General features: G+C 56.3%; 1 protein-coding gene across 1 annotated transcript in view; it reads right to left on the reverse strand.

Annotated features, from left to right (window-relative positions):
* Positions 1-4,642: 4,642 nt before the first annotated feature.
* LOC139240567 (synapsin-1-like) overlaps positions 4,643-14,151 on the reverse strand; it is a 311,352-nt gene continuing 301,843 nt past the window's right edge. The window contains exons 12-13 of the mRNA XM_070869112.1: positions 12,491-13,244; positions 4,643-4,878 (exon numbers count right to left, since the gene is read on the reverse strand). Coding sequence (XP_070725213.1) covers positions 4,743-4,878; positions 12,491-13,244 — 890 coding nt within the window. The 3' untranslated portion in view covers positions 4,643-4,742. The remainder of the gene's footprint in view (positions 4,879-12,490; positions 13,245-14,151) is intronic.

Here is a 14,151-nt window from a genome sequence, read left to right on the forward strand (position 1 = left end):
AATGGCCGGTGTCCTCGGGCGATACGAAGGGTTGACATTGCCACTCCGCGCTGGCGCGAATTCAGGGTTCAGCTTGGCCGATATACCGCTGGCAAATGAATTGTAACGCGGGCGGGTGCAAAGTGAAGCTTCCGTGACCATGCCCGCCAAACGTCAGCAGAGCGACGCAGATGTTCCAAAGGGTCCTCATTGCCCCGGAATTTAGGACCGCTTATGATCAGTTTATGGGGGAGGTGCGAGCAGGTTGAGTTTCTGCCCATTGGGAGCTGGGTTCAGACTGTCCCCCAGTTCCTGAATGGCCGCTGAAGAGAGACAAAATCAGGTCTAGGAATTGGCTTTCAACTCTGTTGTGACGTGATTTTTCGCTCTTCTGCAAAGCCAGCTCTGTAAGCGTCTACTTCAGTCGAGTCACACTGCGTTGTGCTTGTATTTAACATATCGCCCCTCCGTTTTGTGCAAGCGAAGAGGTATTTTAGCGAGTTGCGGGAGCAAGTGCCGACCGGGAGCAGGCTTGTCTCACTTCCTCACGCTATGGTTCATTGGCCAAGGGTTACCGGGGGTCATCTTGGGGAAGAGAGTGTCTGAAGGGCCGGCCCTGGCTGGCGATCTTAAACTAACCTTCAAATCAGTTCAGGGGTGCTTTCGGGGAGCACCTTTTCACGCAAAGGCTCAAGGAAATATGGAAGTCTCTCCCTCGAAAATGCTGTGGGTCAATTGAAAATTTCGAGATTGAGGGTGAGAGTATTAAGGGTTACGGAATCAAGGCGGGCAGAAGTAGTTAAGAGGCACATCGGCCGCGAACTTATTGAATGGTGGAGCAGGCTGGAGGGGCCTCCTTCTGTTCCTGTCTCCTACGGGAGTTGGTCGCATCTCACTTTCTGGTCAGCGGACGTCCAACCAACCAACAAGAGAGTTAGATGTGGCCCTTACGGCTAAAGGGATCAAGCTGTATGGAGAGAAAGCAGGGATGGGGTACTGAAGTTGCATGTTCAGCCATGATCTTATTGAATGGTGGTGCAGGCTCGAATGGCCTACTCCTGCACCTATTTTCTTTGTTTCAACCCTCGTCCACTCCCGAGCAGCTTCTGGGACCTCTGTCGTTACAATCACAGTGATATTCTGTTACTTTGACCGATTTACGATACGGAACCAACGGATGCTACATTTACACGGTATATTTACAGTCCACAAATCAAGGGGGGAGGGAGTGGTGGGTGAGAAAAAGAATCGCCCTTGGGCTCCGGTAAACCCCATCGGAAAATCAGGCCCACATCAGCACTTTGTTTTTCAGGAGACCTTTTGTCATTCTTTGTGCCATCGAACTCCCTCATCCAGCGAGGTTTCCAGCGATGGTGCTTATAACACCAGGGACCCACCCCTGTGTGAGCGCTTGATCTCCAAGCAACCAGGGCTTACTTCTTACCGGTTGGCACTTAATTGATGGCTGACGTCATCACCAATGAGGAGATAGCATCTGCCCGGAAAACGTATTAACGAAACTTCATTTGGTTCCCGGCAGGGAGTGATGAAGCTCTCGCCCAGCGCTGTCGGAAGGCCGCGAGCCTGCCGGTGGACCGTGCGCGCTCCACTGTCCCGTTGGGGGAGGGGGCGCGAATATGGCCGTGGAGAGAGGGCGGGCAGTCTGGCCGAGCGACCCCCTCAAGCGTTCGCTGCTCCTGTTGGTGGCCAGGCCCAGGAGGGGTGCGTACATTGTCTGCTCCTCTCCCAAGATCAGGAGGGTGGGGCCGAATTGCATGCCAAAAATGGAGGAGGAGCAGCCCCTTCACATCGCGGGAGCACGATCCTGGTCTAAAGGTCGCCAACGTTCCAGGATTGGACTGTCCTGTGACTCTCCAGTGATTAAAGGTTTATCCCCAGGGTCAGGGCCGCGCGTGACCCTGGAGAAAAATCACAGGGGGACAAACGCTCGGGTTTATTTGTAATTCAAAGTAGTGGAGAATGAGAAAAAGCTGTTTGACGGACAGTCGACACAACGTAGAATTTGTCCGCTGGGCTCCTCGAGGATTGAGTAGTCGGATCGCCAATGGCAGGGAGCGTGTGGGGAGGGAGGCCTAGCTCGCGTGATAACCGCCAGAAATTCGTCCAACCATCGTTGGCCAGGCCAACTGGTCTCCCGACCAACCATCTGATGCCATCTGATCTGGACTGAGCACTTCAGCTGGTGCAACCCACCCCATACCACTCCCTCAGGGGGTCTGACTGACTCGAGATCACTGCTGGGAGGCAGGATAACCAGAGGGCACAGATCTCCGATCATCGGCCAAAGAGCCGGGGGCGGGGGAGATGAAAATTTTGTTTAACGCAGCGAGTTGTTGTGATCGGGAACGCGCTGCCTGAAAGGGCGGTGGGAGCAGATTCAATCGTAACTCTCAGAGGGTTGTAAACCTGTGGAATTCGCTGCCTCAGAGAGCTGTGGAAGCCGGGACAGTGAATAAATTTAAGACAGAAATAGACAAGTTTCTTAAACGATAAGGGGACGGGCAGGGAAGTGGAGCTGAGTCCATGATCGGATCAGCCATGACGGAGCAGGCTCGAGGGGCCGAATGGCCGACTCCTGCTCCTACTTCTTATGTTCTTAAATACTTGAAGAGGAAAAATTTGCAGGGTTACGGGGAAAGAGCGGGGAGGGAGTGTGGGACTGATTGGATCGGGTTCACAGAACCGGCACGGCACGGCACGGGCTCAATGGGACCAACGGCCTCTTTCTCTGCCGAACGTTTCCCGAGAAGGAACAAGCGAAATATTTCGTGCTTTGAACCTGTTGCCGACCGGTTGTTGGACCCCAGCGCTCGGGCAGGGGGAATCTGGGCAGGGCAGGGCACGGGCACGGAAAGGGGAGACGGTACTTGAAGCAGGCTGCCTCTCCCAGGCCCTTGTCCTCCAGGCCTTTTCTTTAGCTTTGCGTTGCGTGTTGCCAACTCCGCTCAGACAGCCCTTTTCCCCAACCCCCGATGTTCTTTATATCATTAAGAAACAAATGTGCCGGAAGGCCACTGTTTCACGTCGCCCGCCACCGCCCCCTGTGATTTACTTCCCGGGTTGCTTTGCTCGCACCCAAGTGTCCGGGAGATCAGTCCTCGATTGCTGGGAGTCTCCAGGCCAATCCTGGAGGGATTGGCGACAACACTTAACGGGTCGCGTGCGGGAGAGTCTGGCATCGGAGCCGCGACGATTGTCCGCGCTTAGGCCTCGGGCGTGGGCGTTCCACGGGCGGGGACGCCGGAATCCAAGGAGATTCTTTTTCATATACATATATATATATATACATATACACATTTAACAAGGTGGCATAAAGCAATGATACAGGCTGTTGTTGGTCTCTCTCTCCCTCTCTCGTACACTATTGTTGGCAACAGTCACTTGGTGCTCCGGAAGATGAAGAGGCAGTTTATACCGATCGTTGCTCAGCAACGCTTGCCACTGTTGCTTAGCGATCTGATAGTTGGATGAGGGCGAGGGTGGGGGGGGGAAGGAGAGAGAGAAGGAAGGAAAGAAGGGAGCAGAGAGAGGGAAGGAACAGGCAGCGATGGAGGGAGAGGAAAAGGTCGCTGGAGGGAGGCAGAGGGATGTTGAGAGGGACAGAGGGGAGGACAGAGCAAGTCAGGGAGAAATAGTGAGGGATATGAGAAAATGGAGGGTTGGCGAAGGAGAGGGAGGGATGGAGGGAGAGAGAAAGAGGGGGGATTGGAGAGAGAGAAGGATAGCAGGAGAGAGGGTGACGGAGGGAGACGTAGTCAGGGGGAGAGAAAGGGGAGGGTTGGAGAAAGGGCAGGATGGTGAGAGAAAAGGAGTGAGATAGAGGAGTGTTGGAGAGAGGGAGGGAGTGAGAATGGAGAGTGTTGGACAGAGGGAGGGAAGAATGGAGAGAGAGGGGAAAGAGGGAGGAAGAAAAAGGGGAGTGTTTGAGGGAGGGAGGGAGAGAGAGGGGAGTGTTGGAGGGAGGGAGGGAGTGTTGGAGAGAGGGAAAGAGAGAGGGGAGTGTTGGAGTGAGAGAGGAGAAGGAGAGAGGGGAGTGTTGGAGGGAGGGAAGGAGAAGGGAGTGTTGGAGGGAGAGAGGGGAGTGTTAGAGAGAGGGGAGTTTTGGAGGGAGAGAGGGAGGGATGGAGTGAGTGACGGTAGGTATGGAGTGAGAGAGGGGAGGGTTGGAGGGAGAGGGGGAGGGATGGAGTGAGAGAGGGGAGAGATAGTGTTAGAGGGAGGGAGTGAAGGTTTGAGAGAGAGGGATGGCGTGAGAGAGAGGAGAGATAGTGTTAGAGAGAGGGAGGGAGTGAAGGAGTGAGAGAGAGGGGAGATAGTGTTAGAGGGAGGGAGGAAGTGAAGGTTTGAGAGAGAGGGATGGAGTGAGAGAGAGGAGAGATAGTGTTAGAGAGAGAGAGAGTGAAGGAGTGAGGAGGGAAGGAGTGAGAGAGAGAAGATGGAGTGAGAGGGAGGGAGAGGGGAGGATAGGTTTAGAGAGAGGGGAGTGGAGTGAGAGAGAGGTGAGATGTGTGGAGGGAGGGAGTGAAGGAGTGAGAGAGTGGGATGGAGTGAGAGAGAGGAGAGATAGTGTGAGAGGGAGGGAGTGAGGAGAGAGAGTGGGATGGAGTGAGAGAGAGGAGAGATAGTGTGAGAGGGAGGGAGTGAAGGAGTGAGAGTGGGATGGAGTGAGAGAGAGGAGAGATAGTGTTAGAGAGAGGGAGGGAGTGAGAGAGGGGGATGGAGTGAGAGAGAGGGGAGCTCCCTCAGTCAGAGAAGAGACTAGCGAAGGATTTCCTCAGGTTACGGATAGTTTCGGCCTTCACCTCATCGTGACTAAGGCTTGTACGAGGCAGTAATGTTTCTGGAATGTTGAATGTATTTGTCAGAGACTGTGATTTGCTGGAGAGTAATGCAAAAGGATCACTATTAGACACATGAGGCAACTCCGAGATGTCTTTGTTTCATACCACACACGAGCTCCAGTCCGGTGAGAGTGTGGGACAATGTCCTTGTCCTGGCAGTATGGGGAGGGAGGATGGACCAATGTCATTGTAACTGATTTGACATCTCTCTCTCGCTCTGTCTCTCGCACTCTTGCAGCCATGGCTCAGTGGGTCTTGCCTCCGACTCAGGAGGTCGTGGGTTCGAGCCCCCTCTCCAGAGACACGAGCCCCGTCACCCAGGCCTGACACTCCTCCCCCCGGTGCCAGTACTGGGGGAGCGGCGCACTGTCGGAGGGGCAGTACTGAGGGAGTGCCGCACTGTCGGAGGGGCAGTACTGAGGGAGTGCCGCACTGTCGGAGGGGCGGTACTGAGGGAGTGCAGCACTGTTGGAGGGGCAGTACCGAGGGAGCGCCGCACTGTTGGAGGGGCAGTACCGAGGGAGCGCCGCACTGTCGGAGGGGCAGTACTGAGGGAGCGCCGCACTGTCGGAGGGGCAGTACTGAGGGAGCACCGCACTGTCGGAGGGGCAGTACTGAGGGAGTGCCGCACTGTCGGAGGGGCAGTACTGAGGGAGTGCCGCACTGTCGGAGGGGCGGTACTGGGGGAGCGCCGCACTGTTGGAGGGGCAGTACCGAGGGAGCGCCGCACTGTTGGAGGGGCAGTACCGAGGGAGCGCCGCACTGTTGGAGGGGCAGTACCGAGGGAGCGCCGCACTGTTGGAGGGGCAGTACTGAGGGAACGCCATTCGGTCAGATGTGTGGTCTTTCGGGACTGAAAGTTTTCATATATCCAGTTTATGTTTGTCCACTGTTCTCTTGTCTAAGTTGGCCGTGATACAGCTCAGCCCTGATGTCACTGAATGTCGGAACAGACTCAAGGGGCTGAATGGCCTCCTCCTGTTCCTAATGTAACAGGCTCGAGGGGCTGAATGGCCTCCTCCTGTTCCTAATGTAACAGGCTCGAGGGGCTGAATGGCCTCCTCCTGTTCCTAATGTAACAGGCTCGAGGGGCTGAATGGGCCTCCTCCTGTTCCTAATGTAACAGGCTCGAGGGGCTGAATGGGCCTCCTCCTGTTCCTAATGTAACAGGCTCGAGGGGCTGAACGGCCTCCTCCTGTTCCTAATGTAACAGGCTCGAGGGGCTGAACGGCCTCCTCCTGTTCCTAATGTAACAGGCTCGAGGGGCTGAATGGCCTCCTCCTGTTCCTAATGTAACAGGCTCGAGGGGCTGAATGGCCTCCTCCTGTTCCTAATGTAACAGGCTCGAGGGGCTGAATGGCCTCCTCCTGTTCCTAATGTAACAGGCTCGAGGGGCTGAATGGCCTCCTCCTCCTCCTGTTCCTAATGTAACAGGCTCGAGGGGCTGAATGGCCTCCTCCTGTTCCTAATGTAACAGGCTCGAGGGGCTGAATGGCCTCCTCCTGTTCCTAATGTAACAGGCTCGAGGGGCTGAATGGCCTCCTCCTGTTCCTAATGTAACAGGCTCGAGGGGCTGAATGGCCTCCTCCTGTTCCTAATGTAACAGGCTCGAGGGGCTGAATGGCCTCCTCCTGTTCCTAATGTAACAGGCTCGAGAGGCTGAATGGCCTCCTCCTGTTCCTAATGTAACAGGCTCGAGGGGCTCCCTCCCAGCGAGAGCTGGCCCTGTTTCTGGCCAGGGCGGAGGTCATCACGTACAGAAGGGGTAGGATCTGCAGGGAATTCGAGGCCAGAGTTATCTCTCCTGGCCCAGTTTCAATCGCCTAGATGGGGTCGGAGAGCCATTTCCCAGATTTTTTTCCCCCCAAAATTGACCTTCGGCGCCGGGGGAGGACGTTATCTGGTCATTTGGCCTCACCCAGGAGATCACATGGTTCCGGGAGAGGTGGTGAGTGTTAATGTTGTCATAGACAAGGCATCGCAAATTGTGCGGGAACAGGTTCGACGGAGCAGTGGGTCGTCACCTGCCCATACTTGTCTTCCCTCCCAATCCCATTTTTACCAACATATTTTGTGTTTTTTTTTCCCCCTTCCTGCTCAGAGGTGTTCCCACCTGTCCTCGCCCTCGGAGTCTGCTGCCAATTATTGACCAAGTGTGAACCATTGCTCACAGGGTGGTTCGGCTGATCCTGCTCCCAGGCCTGGGACAGAGCCCCTTGCCAGGATTATCCGGCACGGATAGGTCGGTCCGGCACAGCTCGTTCTCTGATGACATCTCCTCTTGGCCACTCCCCCTCACTACGACGTGACTATATCATAAGAACATAAGAAATAGGAGCAGGAGTCGGCCATTCGGCCCCTCGAGCCTGCTCCGCCATTTAATACGATCATGGCTGATCCGATCATGGACTCAGCTCCACTTCCCTGCCCGCTCCCCATAACCCTTCACTCCCTTATCGCTCAAAAATCTGTCTATCTCCGCCTTAAATATATTCCACCGATTTACAACCCTCTGAGAGAAGAAATTCCTCCTCATCTCAGTTTTAAATGGGCGGCCCCTTATTCTAAGACCACGCCCCCTAGTTCTAGTCTCCCCCATCAGTGGAAACATCCTCTCTGCATCCACCTTGTCGAGCCCCCTCATAATCTTATATATTTCGATAAGATCACCTCTCATTCTTCTGAACTCCAAGGAGTAGAGGCCCAACCTCATCAACCTTTCCTCATAAGTCAACCCCCTCATCCCCGGAATCAACCGAGTGAACCTTCTCTGAACAGCCTCCAAAGCAAGTACATCCTTCCTTGACACAAAGATTAGTGGGAAAGCGGGTTGTGTAGAGGACACAGAGAGGCTGCAAAGAGATTTAGATAGGTTAAGCGAATGGGCTAAGGTTTGGCAGATGGAATACAATGTCGGAAAGTGTGAGGTCATCCACCTTGGGGAAAAAAAGCAGTAAAAGGGAATATTATTTGAATGGGGAGAAATTACAACATGCTGAGGTGCAGAGGGACCTGGGGGTCCTTGCGCATGAATCCCAAAAAGGTTAGTTTGCAGGTGCAGCAGGTAATCAGGAAGGCGAATGGAATGTCGGCCTTCATTGCGAGAGGGATGGAATACAAAAGCAGGGAGGTCCTGCTGCAACTGTATAGGGTTTGGTGAGGCCGCACCTGGAGTACTGCGTGCAGTTTTGGTCACCTTACTTAAGGAAGGATATACTAGCCTTGGAGGGGGTACAGAGACGATTCACTGGGCTGATTCCGGAGATGAGGGGGTTACCTTATGATGATAGATTGAGTAGACTGGGTCTTTACTCGTTGGAGTTCAGAAGGATGAGGGGGGATCTTATAGAAACATTTAAAATAATGAAAGGGATAGACAAGATAGAGGCAGAGAGGTTGTTTTCACTGGTCGGGGAGACTAGATCTAGGGGGCACAGCCTCAAAATACGGGGAAGCCAATTTAAAACCGAGTTGAGAAGGAATTTCTTCTCCCAGAGGGTTGTGAATCTGTGGAATTCTCTGCCCAAGGGAAGCAGTTGAGGCTAGCTCATTGAATGTATTCAAGTCACAGATAGATAGATTTTTAACTAATAAGGGAATTAAGGGTTACGGGGAGCGGGCGGGTAAGTGGAGCTGAGTCCACGGCCAGATCAGCCATGATCTTGTTGAATGGCGGAGCAGGCTCGAGGGGCTAGATGGCCTACTCCTGTTCCTAATTCTTAATACGGAGACTAAAACTGTACACAGTTCTCCAGGTGTGGCCTCACCAATACCCTGTATAACTGTAGCAAGACTTCCCTGCTTTTATATTCCATCCCCTTTGCAATAAAGGCCAAGATACCATTGGCCTTCCTGATCACTTGCTGTACCTGCATACTAATCTTTTGTGTTTCATGCACAAGTACCCCCAGGTCCCGCTGTACTGCGGCATTTTGCAATCTTTCTCCATTTAAATCTGTCCTCAGAAGGACAAGGGGTTCAGATACTCGTTCTACTGAGACCCTTGTCCCATCATCAGTCTGGGTTAGACCGGGTGCAAGTGAGTTGAGGGACCTCCAATCTAACCCTCCACACTGGGCTTCAAGACCGATGGATTGGTATGGTCTCTCTACCTGAGGAAGGACATACCTGCCTCAGAGGTATGCAACGAAGGTTCACCAGACTGATTCCTGGGATGAAAGAGTTGTCCTATGAGAAGAGATTGAGCAGAATGGGCCCATACTCTCTGGAGTTTAGAAGAATGAGAGGTGATCTTGTTGAAACCTATAAGATTCTGAGGGGGATTGACAGGGTAGATGCAGGGAGGGTGTTTCCCCCGGGCTGGGGAGTCTAGAACCAGGGGTCACAGTCTCAGGATAAGGGGACGGCCATTTAGGACTGAGATGAGGAGGAATTTCTTCACTCAGAGGGGGGTGAATCTTTGGAATTCTCTGCCCCAGAGGGCTGTGGAGGCTCCGTCGTTGAGTATATTCAAGGCCGAGATCGAGAGATTTGGGGGAATTGAGGGATTGAGAGGGTGGAGTTGAGGTGGAAGATAAGCCGGGATCTCATTAAGTGGCGGAGCAGGCTCCAGGGGGCCTCCTGCTCCTAAGTTGGCCTGGGGTTTTTAATCAGGTTTTTGCCTCTCCCAGGAGATCACATGTCTCCGGTTGGGGTGGAGTGTGGAATGTTTCAGTGTAAGGGGTGTCGCAGTTGTGCGGGGCGGACTGGTTGGGCTGGGTGCCTTTCCGCCATTGTTCATGGGTTTAGATGTAACCTTCAGGGCTGCTGACCGAGGGCCGTGCGGCTCTTTGTCGGCCGGTACGGACACGATGGGCCGGAATGGCCTCCTCCTGCGCTGTACATGTCTATGTTTCTAATTCCGATGTTCTCATGAATCGGCGAGGGGCTGTGTGGAAGGTGGGGAACGGGATGAGAGCGATGGCTCAAGAAGACCTGGCTGTTCCTTCACTAGAATGCGTATCAGATGCCTGCAATGTCCAGGCCTGGTGGCGCCCAGTTCCTGTGACGGAGCGCGTTGACAGGGGCTGGGTTGGGGGGGGGTGGAGAGGTAGCTCTCGAGGAAAGTCCGTCACGGGAATAAAACTCCAAGTGGACGACTGGGGTACTGCAACTGCTGATGGCTCGTGCGCCAAGGTCACGTGATGTCACCGTTGCTGCATTGGAGACATCTTGTATGGTGTGTACATCTTGGTGATGTTGGTAAAACTCTGATCGGTCGCGTCACGTGGTGTCGTGGGCAAGTACCCCATGGCAACCAGAGCCTGCAGGCTCCCAGGGCCTCCCCCCTCCCCCACCCCGAGAGGAACCGTTCACCGTCAGGAGCCCACCCGTGGGGGGAGGGGAAATTCAACGGCAGGCTCGAAACTCCACTGAGGACTCATGTGTGGTAGGAAACAGGCTCCATAATGCTTTACAACAAAGTACAGAGTTTGGTTCATAGGCGTTGGGAGGAGGGGGCTGTGACGACGAGGGCCGGGGGGGGGGGGGGGGAGGGGTTTGGGAACTGGGGGGAATTGGGGAAGGGTTACGGAAGGTAACTGATTCTCCAACCTTGGGTCCTGGGAATCAAATGGACAACCCTCGGGATCATGGCCCTCCCCACCGCCAGCACCGATAACGCCAACTCTGCATTTTGTCACAACACATCAGGCGTCCCCCAGTGTCTGCTATTCAACGATATCTTAAACAACCCGGCACACTTCGACGGGCCCCTGCCCTTCCCCCGCCCCCCCCCCCCCCGCCCAGTCTCGACAGTTTCGGTCAAAAGCTTCACACACCCCTGTCCTGGTTTCAATCTCGCTCCCGCACCGCGCAAAAAAACCTCGCAACACAGACCCCCGAGGCGCTCCCCGGAGTTTCGGCAGAGTGCGCTGGTTGGCCACCCGTTGCTGGCCTTGAGCCGATGCCCCGCCCCCCCGCCATTGTGAGGCTCCTCCCTCCTGTACCGGCATCCGGCTGACTGTAGGGGGCGCTGAGCGACGCGCGCCCCCCCCCCCCCTCCCCAAAACGCACCTCGCCTGATTGAAGCCTGGAATCTAGGCCGGATATTCGCTCAGGAAGGTAAGTCGGGTTGGGGGGAGGGGGGACGGGGTGGGGGGAGGGGGAGGTCCACGATGGTGAAGCACTATGGACGCTCTAGATCGAACTAGGGCACTCTCGGGTGAACTAGGCCGAACTAGGGCACTCTAGGGTGAACTAGGGCACTCTGGGCCAAGCTAGGGCACTCTGGGCCGAGCTAGGGCACTCTGGGCCGAAATAGGGCTCTCTAGGCCGAAGTAGGGCTCTCTAGGCCGAACTAGGGCACTCTAGGCCGAACAATACCGCTCTAGGCCAAACGATACCGCTCTAGGCTGAACGATACCGCTCTAGGCCGAACAATACCATTCTAGGCCGAACGATACCGCTCTAGGCCGAACGATACCGCTCTAGGCCGAACAATACCGCTCTAGGCCGAACAATACCTTTCTAGGCCGAACGATACCGCTCTAGGCCGAACAATATCGCTCTAGGCTGAACGATATCGCTCTAGGCCGAACGATACCGCTCTAGGCTGAACAATACCGCTCTAGGCTGAACGATATTGCTCTAGGCTGAATGATATCGCTCTAGGCTGAACGATATCGCTCTAGTCCGAACGATACCACTCTAGGCTGAACAATACCGCTCTAGGCTGAACAATACCGCTCTAGGCCAAACGATACCGCTCTAGGCTGAACGATATCGCTCTAGGCTGAACAATACCGCTCTAGGCTGAACGATATCGCTCTAGGCCGAACGATACCGCTCTAGGCTGAACAATACCGCTCTAGGCTGAACAATACCGCTCTAGGCCAAACGATACCGCTCTAGGCTGAACAATACCGCTCTAGGCTGAACAATACCGCTCTAGGCCAAACGATACCGCTCTAGGCTGAACGATATCGCTCTAGGCTGAACAATACCGCTCTAGGCCGAATGATACCGCTCTAGGCCGAACGATACCGCTCTAGGCCGAACAATACCGCTCTAGGCTGAACAAAAGCGCTCTAGGCTGAACGATATCGCTCTAGGCCGAACAATACCGCTCTAGGCCGAACAATACCGCTCTGGACCGAACGAGACAGCTGGAGGCTGAACGATATCGCTCTAGGCTGAACGATATCGCTCTAGGCCGAACAATTCCGCTCTAGGCTGAACGATACCGCTCTAGGCTGAACGATATCGCTCTAGGCTGAACGATACCGCTCTAGGCTGAACGATATCGCTCTAGGCTGAACGATATCGCTCTAGGCCGAACAATACCGCTCTGGACCGAACGATATCGCTCTGGACCGAACGAGAGCTGGAGGCTGAATGATATCGCTCTGGACTGAACAATATCGCTCTAGGCTGAACGATATCGCTCTAGGCCGAACAATACCGCTCTGGACCGAACGATATCGCTCTAGGCCGAACAATACCGCTCTGGACCGAACAATACCGCTCTGGACCGAACGATATCGCTCTAGGCTGAACGATATCGCTCTAGGCTGAACAATACCGCTCTAGGCCGAACGATATCGCTCTAGGCTGAACGATATCGCTCTAGGCTGAACGATATCGCTCTGGACCGAACGAGAGCTGGAGGCTGAACGAGGCCGAAGCTGAACCGCCGAACGGGTGCTTACTTCATCTGTGGATGAGGCGGGGGCTGGTCGTGCTGCGGTGCCTTCTGGAGAGTCGGGGGCTTGTGCTGGACGGGCGGCCTGCCCTGCTGGGGGCCGGGGCCCATAGGGCCTGACCCCTGACCCTGGGCCACGGGCCTGGGCTGCTGGGTGGTGGGCGGCCCCGGTCTGGACTGCTGCGGCTGCTGCTGGGCACCGGGGCCTCTGGGCTGGGGCGGTTGGGGCTGGCGTTGGACCTGCTGCCCACCGGACGGCCCCTGCCTGGGCGGCCCGCCTCCTTGGCGGGGGCTGCCGGGGGCTCCCGGCTGGCGGTGAGGCTGGGCCGAGGCGGGGGCCCCCGGCGGCTTGGGCTGCTGCTGGGCCCCGGTTCCCGGTTGGCGGTGAGGCTGGGGCGAGTGAGGGCCGCCTAGGCCCGGTTGCCGTGGCGCCTGGGGCGAACCCTGACCCCCCACGTGCCGGGGTTGCTGGGGCGACGGCTGGCCCGGCCCCCTGGGTTGCTGGGGCCCGCCCGGGCGTTGCTGCGACGACGGTTGCTGGGGTGACGGTTGCTGGGGCAACGGCTGGCCCACCGGGCTGAGTTGCCGCTGCAGGGGCAGGACCGGCTGGGCGGTGGGGCTCGTCGCCCTCTGCTGGTGGCCCGCGGGGCTGGCCGACTGCGGGCTCAGGCCCTGGAGCTGCTGGCCCTGGGGAGGGGGCCTCTGGTGAGATGGGGGTCCCTGGCGATGGGGCTGGTGGCCCGCCGGCTGCTGGGGTCCTCCTGCACATCCGAGAAAAACACAAAAACAGGAAAGGTTGATTGTAATCGTCGCCAAATCTCCACCTCGGCCAACATTCAGCCCCGCTCGAGATCGAAAAATAACTTGTGTTTATACAGCGCGATTAACGTGGTAATAGGTCCCGAGACGCTTCTCAGCAGTGTTTCATAAAAAACAGATACATTTGATCCCCACACGAGGGGTGGAATGGGTTAGTCCAGCGGGATCCCCTGGGGGAGGAATGGGTGAGTCCAGGGGGATCCCCCTGGGGTGGAGGAATGGATCAGTCCAGCAGGATCCCCGCAAGTGGGGAGAATGGTTGAATCCAGGAGTATCCCCGCGGGGGGGGGGTGGGGAATGGGTCACTCCAGGGGTATCCCCGTGGGGAATGGGTCAGTCCAGGGGTATCCCCGCGGGGTGTGGGTGTGGGGAATGGGTCAGTCCAGGGGTATCCCCGCGGGGAATGGGTCAGTCCAGGGGTATCCCCGCGGGGGGGGGGGGGGTGGGGAATGGGTCAGTCCAGCGGTATCCCCACGGCAGGGAGGAGAATGGATCAGTCCAGGGGTATCCCCGCCGGGGGCAGGAATGGATCAGTCCAGCGGGATCCCTGTGGGGGGCAGGAATGGATCAGTCCAGCGGTATCCCCACGGCGGGGAGGAGAATGGATCAGTCCAGGGGTATCCCCGCCGGGGGGGGTGGGGGCAGGAATGGATCAGTCCAGCGGGATCCCTGTGGGGGGCAGGAATGGATCAGTCCAGCGGTATCCCCACGGCGGGGAGGAGAATGGATCAGTCCAGGGGTATCCCCGCCGGGGGGGGGTGGGGGCAGGAATGGATCAGTCCAGCGGGATCCCTGTGGGGGGCAGGAATGGATCAGTCCAGCGGTATCTCCGCGGGGGGGGGTGGGAGA

Source organism: Pristiophorus japonicus, chromosome 32 (genome assembly GCF_044704955.1).
Source record: "Pristiophorus japonicus isolate sPriJap1 chromosome 32, sPriJap1.hap1, whole genome shotgun sequence".
In the NCBI taxonomy this organism is placed as follows: Eukaryota; Metazoa; Chordata; class Chondrichthyes; family Pristiophoridae; genus Pristiophorus; species Pristiophorus japonicus.